We start from the raw sequence: 23,628 nt of genomic DNA, 5'->3' as shown, positions 1-23,628 counted from the left end.
ATTTTTATGACACTTCCATCTACCAGGGCCACGTCTCTCCCACTAACTTCTCTCCCCAGCACCCCACCCCACCCCACTGCCCTGAGGTGAGGTGGGCCCCCACTCTCCTGGCCTTCCGAAAGGTCGTAAAACAGGGCAAAACATAACAAATTTCTCACTTAGCAACATAAATTCTGGGCTCAATTGTGGTCGTAAGTTGAGGACTACCTGTATGGAGACTGTAGAACAGCAGCACCTGCCTGCTCCGTGGGCAAGGTCAAAGAGGGGAACCCATAAAGGTCTTTAGCAGTGCTGGCCTTGTTTGACTTCTGAGGTTATGATCACTAGGCTGAGCTGTCCTGAAATGGGCCTCTGATGCTTTCTCCTGAGAAAGGCAGATCCTGGACCTTCGGGCTTCTTCTCTATTCCCCTGGCAACGCTCTCTTGATTTCCTTCCATACAGGTGAGCAAACAGAAGAAAAAGACGGGCGTGATGCTTCCACGCGTGGTCCTCACACCACTGAAAGTAAACGGGGCCCACATGGAACCCTCCTCTGGTAAGTGGAAGCTCCTCTTCCCCCCTGTGGACTACCAAATCCATGTGGCCTCTCCAGCCCCAGCCTCCGCTCACTCCCGGGCATTCCTAGTTGCTGCTATGACTGACTTGAACTTAGCCAAAAGCAAGGGTTATTCAGGCATAGGAGTGTTAAGATGGGTGGACTTCAACTCCCAGAATTCCCCAGCCAGCATAGCTAAGTCCACCCATCTTCACATTCTTAACATTCCTGAACTTAAAAACACTGATCTGGTGGGTATAAATTGTGGCCCATCTGTCTATGTCTATCATCTCTCTATGTCTGTCTAATCTGTCTGTCTGTCTCTGTCTATCTATCTATCTATCTATCTATCTATCTATCTATCTATCTATCTATCTATCTATCATCTATCTATCTATCTATCTAATCATTACATCTATCATCTATCTATCTAATCATTATCTCTCTCTCTCTCTCTCCATCCATCATATATCATATCATTCATCCATCCATCTTTCTATCCATCCTTCATATCATATCTCATCTCATCTATATCTGCCATCCATCCATCCTGGCTACTCCTTTTCATCCAGTACCTTTTAACGCACTCACACTCTCCTCTGCTTAACAACCGACACAAACATAACAGCCATTCATTCCAGGCTCAACCACAGTTGTAACTTGAGGGGGCTGCCCTTGTGTCCCCCCCCCATTCATTCACTGCCTTCCCTTCCGTAAGATAGGGTTCCTAACAATGAGGACAATTAACCAGTGGAACAGCTTGCCACCAGGAGTTGTGGGGGCTCCATCACTGGCGGTTTTCAAGAAGAGATTGGACAGCCACCTATCTGAAATGATATAGGGTCTAACAGATAGTCAGGGCCCCCAACCTTTTGCTGCTGTCCTCCCCTGCTGTGACTGTGTTATCAGGATGTTCCACTCGATGAACCCCAGGTGGCCGTGAGGACGGTCAGAAGCCGCAGCTGATGCGCTCGCTCTTTTTCAGGGTTTGCGGGGAAGCCGGTCGGCGACGAGAGCAGCAGCAGCAGCAGCTCCTCCGTGTTGCCCAGCGCTCTCTGCAACAGGACAGACATGGCGAGGGAAGCCCCCCATCTGCTCCGGGGAGTCCGCAAACCCTCAGGCGGTAGGTGGACTCCGGGGTCTTCTCTCAACAGGAGCAACTTCAGCAGTTTTGGACCCAGCCGACTTTAAGATGCTCTGTGTCTGTCTGTCTGTATGTGTATGTGTGAATGTTCCTTAAATTTTGTTTTTAGGATGTTATATTTATCACAATGGTGAGACATTGCTCGGGAGCCCCTTGGTTTTTTCTGTGGGTTCTCCAACCTGGCTGGCTGAGGAATTCTGGGAGTTGAAGTCCACAAGCCTTAAAAGTTGCCGAGGTTGGAGCAACCTGTACCAGACAACCTGTGACCCATTGAGTCACCTTTTGAGATACAGGTGGTTCTCGATTTACGACGACAATTCAGCCCCAAATTTATGTTGTTGTGAGAAATTCGTCAAGTGAGTTTTGCCCCCATTTCACAACTTTTCTCCCCATATTTGTTAAGTGAATCACTGCAGTTCTTAAATTGGCAATGGTTGTTGAGTGAATCTGACATCCCCGTTGATTTTACTTGTCAGAAAGTCACAAAAGGGGTCACCCCAGGACCCTGCAAGCGTCATAAACATGAACGAGTTGCAAAGCATCTGACTTGATCACGTGATCATGGGGATCACAGTCTTAAAGGTGAAAAATGGTCATCAGTCACTTTTCTCAGTGCCTTTGTAACTTCGAACCGCTATTAAATTGATGGTTGCAAGAGAAGGACTACCTGTAATGCATAAATTCATTATACTACAGATGTGCCTATTTCATTGGACATTCCAGGTAAGATGAAGCTTACATCTGTTTTTATTTAGAAGAGAGTAGGATAGGATAGGTGCTGAAGAAGACTCCTGCGAGTTCCTTGGACTGCAAGGCCATCCAACAGGTCAGTCCTAGAGGAGATCAACCCTGACTGCTCTTTAGAAGGCCAGATCCTGAAGAGGAAACTCAAATCCTTTGGCCACCTAATGAGAAGGAAGGACTCCCTGGAGAAGAGCCTAATGCTGGGAAAGATTGAAGGGGAAGAAGGGGACGGCAGAGAAGGAGGGGGCTGGATGGAGTCACTGAAGCAGTTGGCGTGAGCTTAAATGGACTCCAGAGGATGGTAGAGGACAGGAAGGCCTGGAGGAACATTGTTCATGGGGTTGCGATGGGTTGGACATGACTTTGCAACTAACAACAAGGATAGGATATAGGATGGAATGGAATGGAATGGAGAGGAGGAGAGAAGAGGAAAGGAAAGGAAAGGAAAGGAAAAAGAAAAGAAAGAAAAGAAAAAAGAAAATATTGAATAGAGAATACAGAAAGAAGATAGAATAGAATAGAATAGAATAGAATAGAATAGAATAGAATAGAATAGAATAGAATAGAATAGAATAGAATAGAATGCAAAATGGAATGGAATAGAAAAGAGAAGAGAAGAAAATAGAAAATAGAAGAGGGAACAGAACACAACACAAGAACAGAACAGAATTCTTTATTGGCCAAGTGTGATCAGACACACAGGGAATTAGTCTTCGGTGCATAAGCTCTCAGTGTACATATAAACAACAAGTAATATGTCATAATCATGTTAATAGGGGATTTAATTAATGATAAGTTACAAACAACAAGTGTTAAATCATAAGGTATCAATAGGAGAGGATGGTAGGCAAGATGAGAAAAGATGAGTGTTGTGGGAATTAAGTGTTTTAGCAGAGAGATGGCACCGGGGGTGGGTAGGTGGGTAGGGAGAACTATCTGTCTGGTTGCTTTGGCGTGCAATGCCCTATAGCATCTGTCTTGAGGGGAGAAGTTGAACCAGTTGACGTCCAGGAGGTGAGGGCTCTGCAGATATTTTCTCAGTCTGGCTCCTGCCGGTGTTCAGGTCCTCAAGGGGAAGGCAGGTTGGTTGCGATTGTTTTGATTTATCCCATTAAAAAAGAATGCTGTGTTGAATTTCGGTCTCGGTAATAGATAACAAGAGGTTGCATCCATTTGTAAACCGCTGTGGTGAGAAGAAGCATGCGAATCCTTTAGAACGGTCCGTAAGGCTGATAGCGCTCAGACCTGCAGCGTGATCTCAGCCTCACCTATTAATAGGCGAAGAGGCTTTAGCTAAAGAGACATCACACAACCCCACGTGTTCTTTGTGCACCAGGGAATCAATTGTAAAGTGTCAGCACTGAAAAAGTCTGGGAAGCTTTTCCTTTACTACAGGTAGTCCTTGACATACGACAGTGATGCAGCCTGCAGCCTCGCCGTCTATAAGTTGTGATGGAGGTAAACCAGGTACCAACCCAAATTTACATTGATTTTTGCAGCAGTCGTTAAGTGAACGAGGCTGCTGCTAAATAAACACAGTGATTATTAAATGAATCCATAGTTCACTCCGGGGCTGGTTTTTGCAGAAAACTGGAAGTAATTACCAATTTTTGGAATAACAGTGTTGGGAGGGACCTCGGAGGTCTTCTAGTCCAACCCCCTGCTCAGGCAGGAGACCCTATCCCGTTTCAGACAAATGGCTGTCCATACTTTTCTTAAATACATCCAGTATTTGGAGCCTTGGTTAGTTTCCATCCTTTCTTTCTTTCTTGTCCTGCCTTCAGGTTCTTTGGAGAATAAGTCAAACCCCCCCTCCCTCTTCAAAGTAGCAAGAAAATGGTAACTATTTGGACAAGGGATCACCCCTATTGTGTCAAACCATAGAGTTAACAAACACTGTTAACAAACAGTGCTCAGTACATGATTATAACAAGTAGCAAGAGATTAAAAGCTCAGTCCATTCAACTTAACCAAATGTAGGCTGGAATAAATAAACGATTTAAAATCCTCTTAAAAGACCATCAGCGAGAAGGCAAGTTGCCTTAAAGTAAAGCTCCTCCTAGGTGAAAACAAACAAACACACACATACACACACACGGCAGAGGCATAACATAAATAAAAGGTATTTTTCTTGGCAGCAATAGGAAATAGCTTGCTCTTGGCATCTTCCAAGATGCTTAATTGTCCATTTTAGCCTCCAGCCCTGGTAATTCCTGGTGCATTTTTTAAAAAAAATTTGATTTATATGCCGCCCTTGTCCGGAGACTCAGGGCGGCTTACAAGGCGTTAAGCAATAGCCTTCGTACTTTTGTATATTTATACAAAGTCATTTTATTGTCCCCATAATCTGGGTCCTCATTTTATCTACCTTAGAAAGGATGGAAGGCTGAGTCAACCTTGAGCCTGGCGAGATTTGAACTTGCAGTAATTGCAGGCAGCTGATATAAGTGGATATTTAATTAGTCTGCTGAGCCACCAGAGCATAGTTTTTGAAGAGGAGGGCAGGCTAGGAAGGGGTGCCAGGTTTCCCCAGAATGGGGGAAAGACTTAAGAGGATCACCTGGTGGCAGAATCTCTTTTATTAATATACTCTTATTTTTTATTATTTTATATGCCATAGATGGCTTACAAGCACCGAAAACTAATAAAAACAATAAATAATATTAAATCAGCTTAAAATTGATAAAAGGATGGGGAGGAAGGGAGCAAGAGGCACACAGGGGTGAGGTGAGATCTTAGAATGAATGAATGAGCTGGAAGGGACCTTGGAGGTCTTCTAGTCCAACCCCTTCCTCAAGCAGGAGACCTATACCATTTCAGACAGGTGGCTGAATCTCCAATCTCTTCTTGAAAACCGCCAGTGATGGAGCCCCCACAACTTCTGGTGGCAAGCTGTTCCACTGGTTAATTGTCCTCATTGTTAGGAAGTTTCTCCTCAATTCTCCTCCATCCATTGTTTCTTCTCCTGCCTTCAGGTGCTTTGGAAAATAATTTGACCCCCTATTCTTTGGGGCAGCCCCTCAAATACTGGAAAATCACTATCATGGCACCCCTAATTCTTCTTTGCTTTAGACTAGCCAAGCCCAAATCCTGCAGCTGTTCTTATTCATCTTATCTTAGTCCATCACAAGGGGTTGTTGTGGGAAAATCAGGAGACCATGGAATCAAAGGGGCCTCATTTAGGGACTGTTTGAAGTTACAACAGCACTGGAAAAAAGTTATTTACCACTATTTTTCTCATTTATGACTGTTGCAGCAGCATTCCCATGGTCATGTGATCAAAATTCGGGGGTTTGGCAACTGATTCATACTTACGACCGTTGCGGCGTCCCAGGGATCTTTGCAATCACCAGCTTTTGAGATCTTTTGACCAGCAAAGTCAATGGGGAAGCCAGATTCACTTAACAACCGTGGCAAGAATGGCAAAATTCATTTAACAACGGTCTCGCTTAGCAACGGAAATTTTTGGGGCTCGTTTGTGGTCATAAATCGAGGACTACCTGTAGCGAATTGAACTCTTCGCGCGTGGATCCGGTTGTCTGCGCCGGACAGCTGGCGAGGCCGCCTTTCAGCAGCTTCCAAGAAAGATGTCCTGTGTTGAGAAGCTACAGCTGTGTGAGTGTGTACGCAGATGCCTCCCTTGAATCTCTGCTGTGTAAACATTTCTGGTGGTCTGTTCCTTTCTGGGAACTGCAGGGCAAATGAAGAGGAACAGGGGAGACGACATAGACTTCGAGACGCCGGGCTCCATCCTGGTGAACACAAACCTGCGGGCGCTGATCAATTCCAGGACCTTCAATGCCCTCCCCCTGCACTTCCAGCAGCAGCTCCTCCTCCTCCTTCCTGAAGTGGACAGGCAGGTAGGGTCTCTCTCTCTCTCTCTCTCCCCCCCTCCCTCCCTTCCTCTCCCTCCCTCTCTCTCTCGCTCTCTCTTTCACTCTCTTTGTCTCTTTCTCTCCTCATTCTCTCTTTCTATGACTCTGTTTCTCTGTCTCTGTTTCTCTCTCTCTCTGTCTTTTTTTGTCTGTCTGTCTGTCTCTGTGTTTCTCTGTTTCCCTTTTGCTCTGTCTCTCTGTTTCTCTCGCTTTCTTTCATTCTCTCTTTGTCACTTTCTCTCTCTGTCTCTCTCTTTCTCTCCCCCCCTCCCTTTCGTTCCCCATCTTTGGAAGGGAGTCGGTAAAGGTTTGTGCGCCGTGCTTCACACTCTCTTCCTTCCTTCCAGCCTGGGACAGACGGACTGCTGCGTCTGAGTGGAAGCGCCCTAAATAACGAGTTTTTTGCTCATGCTGCCCAGAGCTGGAGGGAGAGGCTGGCAGACGGTAAGTTTGCTGGTTCTGGGATGAGGATTGGGGGGGGGGGCAAGCCCATCCTAGGAGCAGGCTTTGGCCTAGAACGGATGGGGAACTACGGCCTCTATATGACTCTATATGACCCAGCAAACAAGCGCAGCCTCATAAATCCCCTTTTTCAGCCCTGTCGTAATACAGACAGTCATTGAATGAGGTCGTCAGTAATCAAGGACTTTGGCAAAAACTTCGACATATGATTAGCCGAGGTCTTTAGCCCAGGGGGTATAACCTCAAACTGACAAGAGGGAAAATTCAAAAGTACAGGTAGTCCTCGACTTACGACCACAATTGAGCCCAAAATTTCTGTTCTTAAGCGAGACATTTGTTAAGAGACATTTGGTGGCGCAGCAGACTAAAGCACTGTTATTAACACCAGCTGCCTGCAATTACTGCAAGTTCGAATCTCACCAGGCTCAAGGTTGACTCAGCCTTCCATCCTTTCTAGGGTAGGTAAAATGAGGACCCGGATTGTGGGGGCAATAAGCTGACTTTGTATAAATATACAAAAGTATGAAGGCTATTGCTTAACGCATTGTAAGCCGCCCTGAGTCTCCGGAGAAGGGCGGCATATCAATCAAATCCAAAAAGAAAAAGTGAGCTTTGCCCATTTTATGATCTTTCTTGCCACCGTTGTTAAGTGAATCACTGCCGTTGTTAAGTAGCCCCATGGTTGTTAAAGTGAATCTGGCTTCCCTGTTGACTTGGCTTGTCAGGAGGTCACCAAGGGGGAATCATATGACCCCAGGACACTGCAACCGTCATAAATGCGAGTCAGTTGCCAAGCGCCTGAATTTTGATCACGCAACCCCTGGGATGCTGCAAAAGTTGTAAGTGTGTGAAAAACGGCCATAAGTCACTTTTTTTTCAGTGCCGTTGCAACTTCGAACGGTCACTAAATGAATTTTAAGTTGAGGACTACCTGTAAAGTTTGAAAGTGACTTCCCAGAAAAAGAAGTGCAAGCTTGGAACCAACTTCCAGCGGAATAATTGAATCACTAACTGAGTTTAAACATGGTTGGGATATGTCTGTCATCTGGGAGACAAATAAGCAAATAAAAAATAAATTAAACAGAAAACAGAAACAAAACAAAAAACCCCCAAAGGGCAGATAGTATGGACCACGGGGTCTTTTTCCGCTGTCAGTTTTCAATCAATCAATCAGTCAGTCAATAGAGCTGGAGGGACCTTGGAGGTCTTCTAGTCCAGCAGGAGACCCTATCCCATTTCAGACAAGTCACTGTCCAGTCTCTTCTTAAAAACCTCCAGTGATGGAGCTCCCACAACTTCTGGAGGCAAGGAGTTCCACTGGTTAATTGTCCTCCCTATTAGGAAATTTCTCCTTAGTTCTAGGTTGCTTCTCTCCTTGATTAGTTCCCATCCATTGTTCCTTGTCCTGCCTTCAAGTACTTTAGAGATCAGAACAGAAGAGAGTTGGAAGGGACCTTGGAGGTCTTCTAGCCCAACCCCCTGCTCAGGCAGGAAACCCTATACCATTCTAGACAAATGGCTGTCCAATCTCTTCTTAAAAACCTCCAGTGATGGAGCATTCACAACTTCTGGTGGCAAGCAGTTCCACTGGTTAATTGTCCTCACCGTTAGGAAGTTTCCCCTGAATTCCAGGTTGCTTCTCTCCCTGATTAGTTTCTATTGTTTCTTGTCTTGCCCTCTGGTGCTTTGGAAGAATAAATGGACTCCCTCCTCTTTGTGGCAGCCCCTCAAATACTGAAATACTGCTATCATGTCCCCCTTAGTCCTTTTCTCTAGACCGGCCAAACCCAATTCCTGACATCGTTCTTCATATGTCTTATCCTCCAGGCCTTTACTCATCCTACTTGCTCTTCTCTGTGTTTCTGTGTGTTTCTTTTCTAGTGTTTCTATGAAGCCAAATAAACTCTGATTTATTTATTTTTCTTCCTCTTCCAGGGGAGTTTACTCACGAGATGCAGGTCCGCATCAGGCAAGAAATGGAGAAGGAAAAGAAAACAGAACTCTGGAAAGAGCGGTTTTTCGAGGATTACTACGGGCAGAAGTAAGTGTCCGGTTTTGGAAATATTGGTGGGCAGCGTATAAATTGAATAAATAATCAACAGTCTTCGTGGCAGCAGGTTCTGTTTTCCCATAACTGTTGCCAGGGCAAAGGCCCCACAGGTTTCTCCTTCCCTAGACCCACAAAGGGATCCTTGACACCTTCCCTGCCTGTCATGAGGAGGGGAGGTGCTCGGTGAGAACTCCTAAAAAGGAAGGCCCACTGAGCCTCTGCGACATTTCTCCCAGGAAAACTTAACGGGGGGGTCCCTGGCCAGGGTTCTTCTGTTTCGTGCAGGGGTCTCCAAACTTGGCCCCTTTAAGACTTGTGGACTTCAACTCCCAGCATCATTGTCTGGGGAATTCTGGGAGTTGAAGTTCCACAAGTCTTAAAAGCTACCATGCAAAGGGCAGTCATGTATTTTTTTTGGCAGAAATAATTCCAGTGCAGCCATACACACTGCTGTTATTTTCAAAAACGGACTCAGTGCAACAACAACAACAATAAACAGGTTTTGTTTTTAATGATTTAATGCACCGTTTTTTTTATCAGGGCAACCTGGTCTACCCAATTATGGGACGGAACATACTGCTCTGCTCCCAAGTAACCCGGGTTCTAATCCCAGAAGGGCATGGCTAGCTGATGAGAGCTAAATAGCTTGAAATAGATCTATACTAGTCTACCCTTTATTTCTTTGTCGGTAAAACATAAATTCGATTTAATGCACTGTTTCTCAAACCTGGCCACTTTAAGATGGGTGGACTTCAACTCCCAGAATTCCCCAGCCAGCATCGCTTCAATTCTGGGAGCTGAAGTCCGCAAGTCTTAAAGCTACCATGGCTGGACACCCTTGGCTAAAGCAGTCAAGTGGATGGCCTCCCTCAGTAGCAAGTGGCTCAAGGACCCCAACAGCATGTCTGTCGTAAATCCTTACGGAATATGGTGTGCAGGCCACTGGTGGGAAATGGTGGGGGTTGAAATCCTCAGGACTTAAAGTTTCCAAGTGCGGAGAGACCCCTGGGCTAGTGGGATAAGCTGCCAACTGACTCCATTCTGCCCCCCTTGCAGGCTGGGCTTGACCACAGAAGAGCAGAACTCGGCCCCCAGTGAAGCAGAGAAGAGGACCACGACCGCCTCCCCAGAAGGCCCCACCAGGGCACCCTGCACTCCCACAACCCACCAGCCCGACGGGCACTTCAAGAGGCGCTCCCTCCGCTGCCGGAACCGTCGGAACCGGCATAAATTGCGTGAAGCGGAGCCTTCCTCCCCTGCCAAAGAGGCATCCTCCTCCTCCTCGTCTGCGGAGGCCACGCCTGCCGAGGAGAGAGAGGCCAATCCCGCCACGAACGAGTGCCAAGCCAGCCGGGCAACTCCCTCGGCCGAGATGTCCCCGGAGGTGACCAAGATCTTGAGCAAGGTGGATGAGGCTGTGGCGGCCGCGGCGGCGGCGGCAGCAGCCCCGGACAGAATTCCCAGCCTGCCTCTCGGACCGCAGGATCAGCAGAAGAGGAAATGCTTTGAGCAACCCGCCTCTACCTCTTTCCCCGAAAAGAAGCCCCGGCTTGACGACCGTCAGTCCTTTCGTAACACAATTGAAAGTGTTCACCCAGAAAAGCCACAGCCCACCAAAGAGGAGCCTAAAGTCCCTCCCATCCGGGTAGGAGAGGGTCGGGGAGCTGCTCCCTGTCTCGGTGGATGGGTGGGTGGGTGGAGGCGGTTCTCGGCTTCCCTGGCTTCTCCCGAGGCCTCGGGCTCAAGCAGTCACGGGCTGACGTGCTGCTGCTTCCCAAACATGCTTTCGGCTCGGGCCCCGGTGTGGGTTTTCCTCTGGATTAGGAGGAAGGGGAGGAAGAGTGGGTGGGCTCTCTTGGGGGGGGTGTCTGGCTTCTCTTGCATGAACGATCTCAGGTGGGGTCTAGAAGGGGGAGGAATGAAAGGATCTTAACAGGAATGCCAGGGGGGAAATCCAGTTTGATCTAGTGGTGAAAGCAACACGCAGGGAACCAGGAGACTGGTGAGTTCTAGTCCTGTGTTAGATACAGAAGGGTGACTTTGGGCCGATCACCAAGAGACGGGGAATTCTAGTCTTGCCTTAGAGCCAGCTGGGTGACTTTGAGCCAATCCCCAGGAGACGGGGAGTTCTAGTCCTGTCTCAGCCATAAAAGCTGGCTATGTGACTTTGAGCCAATCACCAGGGGACGGGGAATTCTAGTCCCACTTTAAGCACAAAATCCAGCTGGTTGAATTTGGGCCAATCATTCTCCCTCAGCCCAAGCCATCTATCTCAGCATTCTTGTAGGGAAAATAGCAGGAAGGCATCTTGGGTATATTCCCCACTTTATAAAAATAATAATGGCGGGATGCAGATTAAATAAACTGGGTTAATTCTCCATCTTTTCTCCTGGGAATAGAAAAGCCCCCATTGATACTGTTGCATCAACCATAAGGTAGCTGAGGGTAGTCTCGGTGTGGCTTTGCCCTTTAGCGCTAAACCTAGGAAGGAAGACCCCCGTTTCCAGGCCTTTTCCCCAGGGGACTCTGGGAGTTGTAGTTCTGTAAAGGGAGGCCTTTCCCAATCTACAGTCCACAGCGTTCCTTGAGAAGGGACCCTCGAACAGTATGCTTCTGCCTAGTACTCAAGAGTACCAGGGAGGGTTCCTTCTAAAAATTAAATATTTATAAACAATTATATAATTCTAAAAAATGGGGGGGGGGCTTTTAACTTGCAGGCCTGAAGGACGTCCTCTTAACGCCCTTGTTGTTCTTTGTTCCCTCCAGATTCAACTTTCCCGAATCAAACCCCCCTGGGTGGTTAAAGGTCAGCCAGCCTACCAGATATGTCCTCGGATTATCCCCAATCCAGAACCCGTCAGGCCGGACCGAAGGGGGAGCCCAGCCTCTGCTGACTCTGAGGCCTGTCCTTTGCAAGGCCGAGTCCAGCGAGCGGCTGTTGCTCCTGCCTCCACCATTGGAGGTGGGGGTGGGCCAGGAGGAGGCGGCGGAAGGAGCCCAGACGAAGGCGGTGGTGGTGGTCGCAGCAGCAACAACAGCAGCAACAGCCGGGTCCGGCCACCCAGGAGCCATCGCGCCAAGCACTGGCGATGCAAGAGAACTCGCGGGAAGCGCTGGTCAGATTTACAGCGAGCACAGCTATTGCCGCCTTCCCACCTAGGCGGGAAGACCGCCAGCTGGCAGGGGCCTGAAGCGAGCTTGCCTTCTGGAGCCAGAGAGCCCGCCGGGGAAGGAGAGCTCGAGCGGGGTAGACAGGCTGCGAGTCTTCCTTCCCAGGAAGCTGCTGCCCAGCTGGAGGAGTCGTCGGAAGGCAGCATCCCGGATTGCAGAGCAACGGAAGTGCCGTCCGGTCGTCCTGACCAACTTCTGGATGATCCCAGGCCTCCACCTTCTCCAGAAGATGCTCCTGTGGAGGGCCGTAATCGGAAGGAGAGAAGGGAATCTCCCGTGGGAAGCCAACAGAACAATGGCTGGCTAGGAGACTCTGAAAACATCCCCTTTGGAGGCACAAGCAGGAAGGAGGGCCGTGAAGGTGACCTGGCTTCTGAGAACAGCACAAGAGTTGCCTCAGAGGCTTTGGGCTCTCCTGCATGGGAGGCCGTTCCAGAGGACCCCAGTCCTGTTGGGATGGAGCTCCCGCCACCCCAGACTCAGAGGGCCACTCCAGGCCCCGGAAGAGGGACCCTGAGTAGCCCAGAGGAAGCTTCCCAATCGACAACAGGCCTGCTCCCTCCTTGCTTCGATACGACTGCCCACGAGAGCCACTTGTCCCCAGCAATGGCATCCTCGGGCATGGAGGTAGAGACCGACCGAGAGCGGGCAGTGGCAAGGCCGAGCGCCAGCCCCGGCAGCGACGAGGAAGCCCAGAGTCCACTCAGTGAGACCACAGAGACAGCCTCTGATTTGGACGCTGAGCTCACCGACGAGAACTTGGAGATCAACAGGGATTGCTGCCAGGCAGAAGAGAGGGAAGAAGGGCCCGACCAGAGACGTCCGGAGGAACGCAGAGAGGTCATCTTAGAAAATAGGGAAGATTTGCCTTCGGATGTCGGGGTTGTCAACTCACACTGCAGGACAAAGTTGCCCACTCCTATCCTCACCACGGGCAAATCGGTTCTGCGTGTTGATGTCCCAATCCAGGAAAGGCCACGCTCGGGCGTCCCCCAGCCTCTGTCCACTGCAGCAAGCAAGCCCCTCGAGGGACATGTAATCACCCAGGGCCTGCCTCCCAAAAGCATTCTACCGGTCTCTTCCGAGGCGGCTGCAGCCTTTTCTCGGGACAAGCCGCCGGCAGAAATCTGCCCTTTTCCCAAGGCGGTTAAGAGCAGTGACCGCCTCGTGCAGGACGCCTCTTCCAGGGAGAGGACAGGCCTGAGTGACTCAGCCAGGAAGGCCACGCGGGCGCCCCAACCTTTGCGGGACTCTGCCGAAAGGGCCTGCCTGCCAGAGATCGTCTCCCTGCCTCCAGAGAAGAGTCCCACTTCAGGATCTCTGGATCAAGCCATCCGCCAGTCCCCGAAAACGGATCTCTCGAATCCGGGAAAGAATCAAATCTCTCCCTCCTGTCCTCGTCCAGATAAAACGGATCCTCCCAGGGCAAATTCTACTGCTGGCATCGGGAACCTGGAAGAGAAGCTGAAGACGGCCCTGGGGCCCAAGGCCCCCCTCCGCATGACCTCTCTGGAGCCGGAGCAGCCAAGCAGCGGCCCTGCAGAGAAGACCCCCGTGGTTCTGGGCAAGAAGGTCTTTGGCTCGGGTGTCTTGGGTGGGACAGCAGCTAAGGCCCAGAAGCCCCAAGGCTCGGATCCCTTCCCCATGTGGGGCATGCTGTCCCACAGCAAACTGGTCTCTCCCCTGCCCAAGGCTGTTGCCCCCGGAGCTCGCTTGCCTCCCGCAAGGGAAGACTGGTCCTCCAAGAGGAATGGCGGGTCAGTGGAGAACAAGAAGGTCCTGGCCTCGGCCCAGAGAAAGAGGGAGCAGCAGAAAGAGGGCCCGCCCCACTTGATGGAGCCTTGGCAGAGCTTACCCCTGGTGAGAGACCTGGCTTTTTTCAAGCTGCCGAAGGAGCCGGGGAAGGGGGCCGCGCAGCCCCTGGAGCCTTCCTCCCTCCCTTCTCAGCTCAACATCAAGCAGGCGATTTACGGGAAGCTTTCCAAGCTGCAGCTGAATTCCTCCCATCTGAATTACGCCTCTTCGGCCGGCAGCCCCTTTTTCCCCAGAAACCTGGAAGGCAACGCCGGGCCCTTCGGCCCCAAAGCCCACTTGACGGCTTCTTCCCGGGGGGGCGGGCTGTCTTTTTCCGCCCAGGTGTTTGCCGAGACGGGCAAAGGCATGGAAGAGCTCTCCCTCAAGTGCTCCTGCAGCCTTAAAGCCATGATCATGTGCCAAGGCTGCGGGGCTTTTTGCCACGACGACTGTATCGGGCCCTCCAAGCTTTGCGTGCTGTGCCTTGTGGTCAGATGACACTCGCAGCCCCGGAAAGGATAAAGCTGTACATTGAGCAGGTTCAGAGGAGGAGGAGAAGAGGAGAAGGACGCCGATGACCAGGAACGACCGTATATGCAAAAGATTCCGGTCCTAACGAAGCCAATATGGACGCTGTATGTCTTGGGTTTTCCTGCTGGGGGTGGCAAGTCAGTCATGGAGACAGGCTGGTTTCGGAGGGCTGATTTCTCCCCCGTTGAGGAACTGTTGGGAGGTTTTGGCCCGTTGGACCGTTCTTGTGCCGTGAGCCCCATTCCGGTGGGCCGGGTATGGGGGGAAGAGCTGATCTCTCCCCCCCCCTCCTGTTGGAAGGCCAAGTGGAAAGAAGCCCAGCTGAATCTGTCTTCCATTTTCTCTCCCTGCCACCTCCCACCCCAAGCGCTGGACTCAGGTCAACCCGGAGACACAGGGCGGTGGGCTTCGGAGCTGCGACGCAGACGGAGACGAGGAGGCCGACGCGCCTCTCCTTCCCTGCATCTTGGAAGACTTTTCACTTTCGAAGCAGTGTCATCTTTTCTTGGGGTTTTTTTTTTTTGTTTTTTTGTTTGGTTCGTTTTTTGTTTTTTAAACCCATACGTATATAAATATAAATCTATAATATAATTTTTTTTTTGTTCTTGGGTGTAAAGAAAACAAAAAGTGGAAATGTTTGGCTCCTCTGTACTTTCTATGCATCATGTCTTCTTCTTCATCCGTTGTACACAGTACTTGGCCAGACTTTTGAAAAATGGGTGTTCTGTACATAAAAATCTTTTTTTTGTTTTTAAATCCTTTTCGGGGGGGGCTTGCTCTTTTTTCTTACACCCCCCCCCCTCTTTTCCAGGCTACCCACAGTATTGCATTGTAGAGTAGTGTCAGTTATGAACCTCTCTCCACCGGACGGCAGTGGCTGTTGCTCTGTCCTGCCTGGCCGAGCAGAGGGGAAGCGGGGAGCCCAACGGCTGGCCTGGGCCAGCCCTTCCTATTGAAACACCCCCATCCCACCCCCGAGAAGGGAGTCCATCTCCCAGAGGCATGACCCATTCTCGGCCCCCCGTCATCTCCCGCCCTTGACCTACCTACCTACCTCTTCCTTTCTTGACTTCTTGGCTTTCACCATAGACTTCCTGCTCAACAGCGATAGAAGCAGTGTAAAAATCTGGGTCATCCGTCCGTCCCCCCAAAAGGGGTGGGGTGTGCAGTCATGCGAGTTCACTCCCGAAACCAGTCGGAGCAGGGAAGGCGAGTTAAGGGTTTGTGTGTGTGAGAGAGAGAGAGAGAGAGAGAGCGGTGCTCTTCAGAAGGTGAATCCACAGATGGTCTGAACCTGCTTACCAAAGAAGGGGCTTCCCCCAAAAGCCTGCCCCCTCTTCTGACCCCCTACTCCCCGCCCCTGCCCTCCCCCCCCCTTCCATCCTCCCAAGAAGGTCGGGGCTGTGTACAGATGGAGCCTGGGCTGATGGGGGAGGGGCAGATCCTGGTCCACCCTGATGTTATATGTCCCTTGTGGTATGGAGAATAAAAATAAAAATAAAATAAAAAACATTTGGAACAGCTCAAGCCTAAGTTTTGCAAGGCTTTGTGTGTGTGTGTGTGGTGGATGGGGGAACAAACACCGCAACCAAACAGTGGACGTACACACCCTTATAGTCCCGTCCCCCACAACCCCCCCCCTTGGACAGGTGAAATAATACCCCCATTTCATGTCCTCCGATTGTGGGTGTGCTTTTCTTTGCCCTACACTCGGCTTCAGTTTGCGTCAAGCTGACCAGCTTGCCGGAGTTCGCCGCTCTCTCTCCCTTTAGCCCCTGGGCGTGCAGAGAGTCCCCATTCTACGGTTAAGGTTAAAGGCTCTTATTTGCCCCTTAATTGCGCTCCAGGCCTTGGGCGAGAAGATAACAGGGAGTGCTCCACTTAACGATGGCAACAGAGCCAAAAATTTCCTTTGCTAAGCAAAACGATTGCTTTAAGCGCCCCATTTTGTGATCTTCCTGTGCCACTGTTGTTAAGTGGATTGCTGTGATTGTTAGAGTGAGTTAGCACGGTCGTTAAGCGAATCCGGCTTCCCCGTTGACTCCGCTTGCCAGGTCACAAAGGGGGATCGATCACATGGCCCCGGGACACGGCTTCCCCGTTGACTCCGCTTGCCAGGTCACAAAGGGGGATCGATCACATGGCCCCGGGACACTGCAACCGCCATAAATGTGAGCCGGTTGCCCTGGGTCCAGATTTTGATCCCATGGCCATGAAGATGCTATAGCAGTCATAAGCAGGAAAAACGGTCATATGTTCCCTTTTTCAGTGGCATAACTTCAAATGGTGTGTGGTGCGGTGGCCTAGAGGTGGAGCTCTCGCCTCACAATCGGGAGACTCTGAGTTCGATCCCAGGTAGAGCCAGATACTTCTCTCTCTGGGCACATTGAGAATATAATCTGCTGAGCAAAACTCCGTATCGGCGACAGGAAGGGCATCCGGCCAGTAAACACTCAGCTCCATTCAGTTGCCCAGACTCTACCCCACAAGGGATTATGGGGTCATTAAAAGATGATTATAAACTTCAAATGGTCACTAAGTGAACTGTTTTAAGTCAAGGACTACCTGTAGCCCAGAGCTGGCTTTTTTGACATGAAAACTATTCTCTAGCTTTGCAGGACTGAGGCCATGAGGTGCCCTAGGTGACAGCTGTCTCGTTGGGGATCGCCTGCGGTCATTTTTCGGCCCATAAGTAACCCTGAACGATGGTGTGTGTGTGTGGGGGGGGAAATGTGTGAATTATTCAGAATAAATATGATTACACCTCAGCATGAGCAGAATCACAAGTGAAAATCAATGCACCCGTTGCCGTTTTCAGCTTAAGGTGACTAGAAGAGATGAGACGCCGAAGTCGATAGGGGAGAATGGCGTGAGGTGGCTGTAGCCAGGATTAAACCACAGATTATGGGCTCCCCGATGCTTTCTGGCAGACTGGTTCGTTCATTACCCAGCTAGGTAACATGATGGTGGTTTGAATCAAGGTTTGCGGCGAGGAAGACTGGGACTATGGGGCTCCTTGGAGCTCTCCAAGCTTGCTTGTTTTGTTGCAGACATTTCATGACCCAACTAGGCAACATTATCAGGGCTAGAAGAGAGAGGGGTTTGCACAAAAGATGGGGAGGGAGGGAGGAGGAAGCTTCATGACCCAACTACCCTGTTTCCCCGAAAATAAGACCCAACCGGTAAATAAGCCCTAGTATGATTTTTCAGGATGCTCGTAAGCCCTACTCCCAAAATAAGCCCCAGATTGTCAGCCAGATGGGTGCATTTAGTACCTATTTCCCCCAAAATAAGCCCTAATGCGTCTTTTGGAGCAAAAATTAAGACCCGGTCTTATTTTCGGGGAAACATGATAGGTAACATTGTTGAGGCTAGAAGACGGGTTTGTTTTTCTGGGTTTACATACAGGTGGCTTGCCCTGTCAATGTTGGTGGAAATGTTCTTTTTTTGGGGTGTGTTTCCACCAAGCAATTAGTATGTAACACTCGCTGGTATATAATATAACTTAAGGCAATACTTATATAAAGCATATATAAACAGCAAATCCCATTCCCTTTTAGCACTGATGACGTTATCTAGCTGGGTCACGAAAATGTCTACAAGATAACAACCAAGCTTCAGGAAGCACCAGGGACCTCCCCCCCCCCAGCCCCCAGGTCCAACCCTGAGCTACCAATACAGGTAGTCCTCAACTTACGACCACAAACGAGCCCAACGTTTATGTTGCTAAGTGAGAAATTGGTCCGGGTTTGCCCCATTTTACGACCTGCCTTGCCACATTTGTTAAGTGAATCACTTGCCGTTGTTAAATTAGTACCAGTCGTTAAATGAATCTGGTTTTCCCCATTGACTTTTTTTTTTTGCTTGTCGGGAGGTCACAAAAGTTAACCTCAGGATATTGCGACTGTCGTAAATACGAGGTCAGTTGACAAGCATCCAGATGTAAAAACCACGTGACCACGGGGAAGGCTACAACGGTCGTTAACTGTGACAAACGGTCCTAAGTCACTTTTTTTCCAGGGCTTCGAACGGTCACTAAGTGAACTTTCGTAAGTCGAGGACTACCTGTATTCCCTTCCTATCGATTCAGAGTTTCCAATTTTGACCCGTGGCCCTGGTCAAAGAGAAGCCGCCTCTTGCCCCCATGTTGGGAAAAGGGGTGAGATGCGTTCCGTTTTGTTATACAGTGTTTATTAAGTAGAGATTCAGTCTTATATGATATACAGACTCCAAAAAAAAAAAAAAATCCACATACTTATGAAATCAGTGCATTTAGCAAGTAATACCATGAATGGAAAGGAACTGCTTTGATTTAAACAGCTCGTTGGTCTTTTTTTTTTTTTCTTTTTAAGTGAATAGGACGAGGAGATTGGCCTGTGCTACTCATTTCACGAACAGAACAGAATTAAAGTCGCGTCACGTAAAACCAAAAACACTGCGAGCTAAGAATTAAAATATTAAAGCCACGTTTACTGGGAAGAAGGGTGGGGGGAAAAAAATTTAAAAAATTAAAAGGGTCCACTGTCTAGAACACAAAAAAAGGGAAGGAACAAAAAAAAAAATAATAATTAAGATTTCCATCGCACGTTTGAGGAAGGGAAAAAATAAAACACAACAACAACAACAATTCTCATCTGCTTAGAGAGAGCCACGTGAAAATTTGCATAGGTTGTCCGTTAAGAGAGGAAGGGAGGAAGAACGAACAAAGGTTTCTGACGGATTGGCGCAGGGGAGGGTCGCTTTCGCCCGCTGCTTTTAAGTGCCTTGGGTTTCCTCCTCCCTCCATTTCTGGGGAAGGGGGAAATGGGTGGGCTTGGGTCAGCTTTGTAACTGCACCGGAGGGCTACTGCTTTGGCCGCCCTCTTCCTGGCGGTTGGTGCGGGGGGCTCGCCGGCCACTTATGAAGTCCCTGGGACCCTCCTGCAGTTTCGGGCTAGCGGGGGAATGCCTCGGCGAGCAACCTGGTGCTCACCAGCAGCCCGCAGACCATCCGTGTGGGTTTACGAGTGCCAGGTTCTCCGAGCCACTCGTGAATAAGAATATTGTTACCTGGCCTTTTTGCTTTAACTAGGAGTGTCCAGCCTCAACAACTTTTAAGTCTTGTGTACTTTCAACTCCCTGAATTCCCTGGCATTGATGCATTCCTTTTCACAGGTAAGACTCATTTCCGTCTGCTTACTCTCTTACGGTCCTTTCCTCTGCAAACGGAGAAGGAAAAAAAATACCAGGCATGGCTGGCTGGGAAATTCTGGGAGCTGAAGTCCGCAAGGGTTCAAAGTTGCCAAGATTGGACCTCCCTGGGATTTAACCATTCCGGGGACAAACGTGGCCGGCCGCTAAAAAGCCCTTCCTAGCAGCCCAGCCCCATGGGCATCGGGGAAAACAGGTGAGCGGATCTGTGGCCGCGCTAAGCAGATGAGGCAGGGGTGAGGTGGGTCATCCTCGCCAACAGACGAGGGTCTCGCCGAACACAGAGGGGCAGCTGGGAGTTTTCTGTACATGTAAACAGTACACTTTCACTGAGTCCAAAGTCAGAGGAAAAAAGTACAAAGAATTCACATTGGTCTTAGGTACAATACAGGTGAAGAGGAAAGAACGGAGCAGCTCCGCTCGGAAACGACCACCGAGAGAGAAGAGAAGAGAGAGAGAAAAAAAACCTTTTTTTTTTTTTTCCTTTTCTAAAAGCACCACGAAAATGGTATAAAAAATCATTCAGACCATGGACAGATTGTTTAAATCGGTTATTTTTTTTTTTTTTCCTTGGTGGAAATCGCTAAGACTACCTTTGTAAAAAGTCTTACAAAAAACAAAATACAAAGCAAACTTGTATTTTTTTTCTTTTTTCAACCCTCTGAGTTCAAAGCAGCATTTTTTTTTTTTCTGGGAAAGGGACCGGTTAATAATCGAGGGGACGGCCAGCTAAAGACAAAAAAAAAAAATCGGGCCTCTAAAAGATGGGGCAGGGTGCGGGCTATTTTCTGCCGGGGGTCCCGCCAATGCCTTTCCCTGGGGTCCAAATGCTGCTGTTGGAGAGCGGGAAGGGGGGGGCTCGCCTTGCGAAGCCCCCCCCATGCCAAGTGCCAAGAGGGCAGCAGCCGAGCCCCACCCACAAATACACCCCGGAAAAGGGCCTCCTGATGGGGTCAGAATCCAGGACGGACCCCTGCCCAGCTGTCCCGAGAATCTTAGAAAAAACATGGCTTGTAAGATCGACATTTTCGGATCCAGAGACGGATGGCTAAAAGTCAAACTCCAGGTGGGGCAAGTGCCACCTCTTGATGCTCTCGGGGAGCCCCTTTGGAGCATGTAAAACTGGAGGGGGGGAAGACGGGGGGAACCACCGGCTGGCGCTAAGGGTTAATTAACCCTGAATCACGCCTGCATCCGGTCTGGGTCATCGGCCGTCCTCCCCCCTCAAAAAAAATTGCACGGCCACCCCCACTCCCCAAATCCTGATGTGCCCCCCCCCCCAGTTGCAGACGGGGAAGGGAACCTTCACGTGTTTCCGGACGGCGATTGTCTCTGCCGCTGTTACACACCCTAAGGGGTTTGCACGAGGGTGGTCAGACCTGGCACGAGTAACTATTTACACAAAGTCGGGTGGGACCTTCGGGATGGGGAGGGGGGGCTGGAGGAGGGTCGCATCAAGGGGGAACGGATAGGATTGCTAGCAAAGACATGGATCCTTGTCCTCCCCCTGGTAGACACCCCCCTTTCGGTTTAGGGACAGCTGGGAGGAGGGCGAGAGAGGCTGGCCCCTACTCCTCTGTCTCCAAAGCCTCCAGGAGCAGGTGGTCCCAGGTTCAAATCCCAGCCTGGCTCTGGAGCACCAGAGGGAAGAAGGTAGATGGGCTTAGAATAGGAGTGTCCAAGCTCGGCCATGTTAAGCCTGGCAAACTTCGACTCTCAGAATTCCCCAGCCGGTAGGGCCGGCTGGGGAATTCTGGGAATCCAAGTCCGCCAGGCTTAACATGGCCAAACTTGGATGCCCCTGGCTTACGAGAAACCTACGTTGAAAAGATGCTCTCTAGCTTCCCGTTAAGCCAAGAATCCAAGGTTAGTGTCCTCGGCCCAACCTCGCAGTGGTGGCCCTTCCTTTGGGGACACGGTGGGGAGGGGAGGGAGTGGGGGTCTCTTCCCCGAACGAATTCTGGTTGGTTGCTGCCTTTTTTATTTTTTATTTTTTTTGCTCCTCCGTCCCTTCGTGTTATATATAGCAGCACGGTCAATATTGCACTGAGCAAAACAGCAAGTGCATTTGCATTTGCAAGGGGGGAGGTTGGAGGAGGAGGAGGAGGAGGAGAAAAAAAAGGGGGGCTCAAACCCGTTGCACTCACACACCTCCCAAAAAATCAGGCTCCGAGGCCTCTGCTTTTGCAAACCTTGCCAGCATGACTCAAATGGGGCCCCCGATTGCCCCTGTCCACACGCTTTCCGTTTTTGGGGTGCTTTGCCGGTCTCTCGCAAGGCTTGCAGCCAGGGGCCCCTTTGGGGCCCCTTGAAAGAGAGCCGGGGCCAGCAGGGAGCACCCAGGAGTGAGGTAGAGTGTGGAGGAGGAGGAAGAAGGCTGCTGCAATGGAGCTTTGGCCCTAAAATGAGTCCTGCAATTCCGACAAGACAGGCTTCGGGCCCCGGCGTGGCCCCCACCAACCAGGCAAAAGTGGGGATCGAGTGGCCCAAAGGAGGGGGGCGGGGAAACAACAAAAAATCTGAAAGCAGAGACCGCTTTTCCCACTGGCTTCCGAGCCTGGCTGGTCCCTCCGGCGGGACGGCCGGTGACGATGGTACAGGAATCAAACCCCCTTTCCCTCACGGAGAGAGACACACACACAAAAAAATGGCAATTCTGTACAAACTCAAGAATGCTTTTTTTCTTTTTTTTTTTAGAAAAAAAATAAATTATGGGTGGGGGGGAGGAGAAAAAACGAGGGGCTGGAGGGACGGGTGCATTTCTCAATAAATATGCAATTCCTAAGACGGAAGGAAGGGACGGGGGAATAGAAAGAGAGCGGGGGAAGAGGGCTCTACCGTTGCCGGGCTCCGCGAGAAAACCCTGACTCTGCCAGAAGCGCTCTGCCAGGCCGACCCACCCTCTGCTCCCCCAAACCCACCGTGGTCCCCATCTCTCCAGGCTGCGAGGCTGGCTCCGGTTGGCAGAGAGCACCGGCTTGGTCGGCTTTCAAAGGCAGAAGGGCTCCCGGGGGTGGGGTGGGGTAGGTCTCCAACCTGTGCCGGGGTGGGTGGGTGGATGGGTGGGCGGGCGTTGATAGGCAGAGGATCGGCCAGTCCTGAGCAGATTTATCAAGAAAGCCTGGTGGACGTCAGTCTCTTCCGGCACAGGAGCCCCAGGGAGGCCAGCAGTCAGTTCTGCTGTAAAATGAGGTTTTCCAGTTCGTCTGCCGAGCGGAGGAGAAAGGCTGCGGACTCCCGGTAGCCGGCAATCAGCTGCCGGACGGCGCTGATCTCGGTTGGGCTGAGCTGGGCGGCTGGCACCCCCCGGTTCGTGCTGTTGGCTGGGGGGGTGGTGCTGGATGTGCCGCTTTTCATGCTGAGGTCAGTGGGGCCTGCAAAGCAGAGGAGGAGGAGGAGGAGGAGGAGGAGGAGGAGGAGGAGGAGGAGGAGAGAGATAAAGAAAAGCATGGTATTGCTGTATTTTCCTTCCTTCCTTCCCTCCCTTCTTCCCTCCCTCCCTTCTTCCTTCCCTCCCTCCCTCCTTTCCTTCCTTTTTCCTTCCTTATTCCCTCTCTCTTCCTTCTTTTTCCTTTCTTGAGTCCTTGGTGGCGCAGTGGTTAGAATGCAGTATTGCAGACAAACTGCCCACAGCTTGGAGTTCAATCCCGACTAACTCAAGGTTGACTCAGCCTTCCATCCATCTGAGGAGCCATATTGTTGGAGGCCGGAGGCTGACTCTGTAAACCACTTAGAGAGGACTGTAATGCACTGCGAAGCGGTATATAAGTCTAAGGGCTATTGCTATTGCGACCCACCGAAGAGGTGAGCAACCATGTTAGAAAGAGGAAGAACTAGAAACTTGGCAGAAGCAGGCAAGGATGCAAATAGGGAGAACCCTTTTTCTTAGTATAAATTCTAAGATTGGCACAACCAGATCAGTTGCACCCAACAATCCTGAAAGATTTGGCTGAAGAAGAGCAACTAAGATGATTAAAGGCCTGGAGACTAAAACATATGAAGAACGATTGTGGGGACTGAGTATGGCCAGTCTAGAGAAAAGAAGGACTAGGGGTGACAGGATAGCAGTAGTCCAGTATTTGAGGGGTTGCCACAAAGAGGAGGTGGGTCAACTTATTCTCCAAAGCACCA

At 50.2% G+C, this 23,628-nt stretch overlaps 2 protein-coding genes across 7 annotated transcripts in view; one reads left to right on the top strand and one right to left on the bottom strand.

Annotated features, from left to right (window-relative positions):
- The window catches only part of ASXL1 (ASXL transcriptional regulator 1), a 43,771-nt gene extending 27,941 nt beyond the window's left edge, over positions 1–15,830 (top strand). The window contains exons 6-12 of the mRNA XM_087888948.1: positions 443–536; positions 1,522–1,659; positions 6,121–6,284; positions 6,647–6,743; positions 8,697–8,802; positions 9,868–10,456; positions 11,578–15,830. Of these exons, the coding sequence (XP_087745074.1) occupies positions 443–536; positions 1,522–1,659; positions 6,121–6,284; positions 6,647–6,743; positions 8,697–8,802; positions 9,868–10,456; positions 11,578–14,274 (3,885 nt within the window). The 3' untranslated portion in view covers positions 14,275–15,830. The remainder of the gene's footprint in view (positions 1–442; positions 537–1,521; positions 1,660–6,120; positions 6,285–6,646; positions 6,744–8,696; positions 8,803–9,867; positions 10,457–11,577) is intronic.
- Positions 15,831–20,033: 4,203 nt separating this feature from the next.
- The window catches only part of NOL4L (nucleolar protein 4 like), a 132,931-nt gene continuing 129,336 nt past the window's right edge, over positions 20,034–23,628 (bottom strand). For all 6 annotated transcript variants that reach the window (XM_087888949.1, XM_087888953.1, XM_087888950.1 and 3 more), the window contains one exon: positions 20,034–22,871. In XM_087888949.1, coding sequence (XP_087745075.1) covers positions 22,669–22,871 — 203 coding nt within the window. In that variant the 3' untranslated portion in view covers positions 20,034–22,668. The remainder of the gene's footprint in view (positions 22,872–23,628) is intronic.

Source organism: Pantherophis guttatus, chromosome 3, assembly GCF_059756535.1.
Source record: "Pantherophis guttatus breed Tessera chromosome 3, ASM5975653v1, whole genome shotgun sequence".
NCBI lineage: Eukaryota > Metazoa > Chordata > Lepidosauria > Squamata > Colubridae > Pantherophis > Pantherophis guttatus.
The sequence above is the reverse complement of the archived record's forward strand: the minus strand, read 5'-3'. Positions and strand labels throughout refer to the sequence as shown.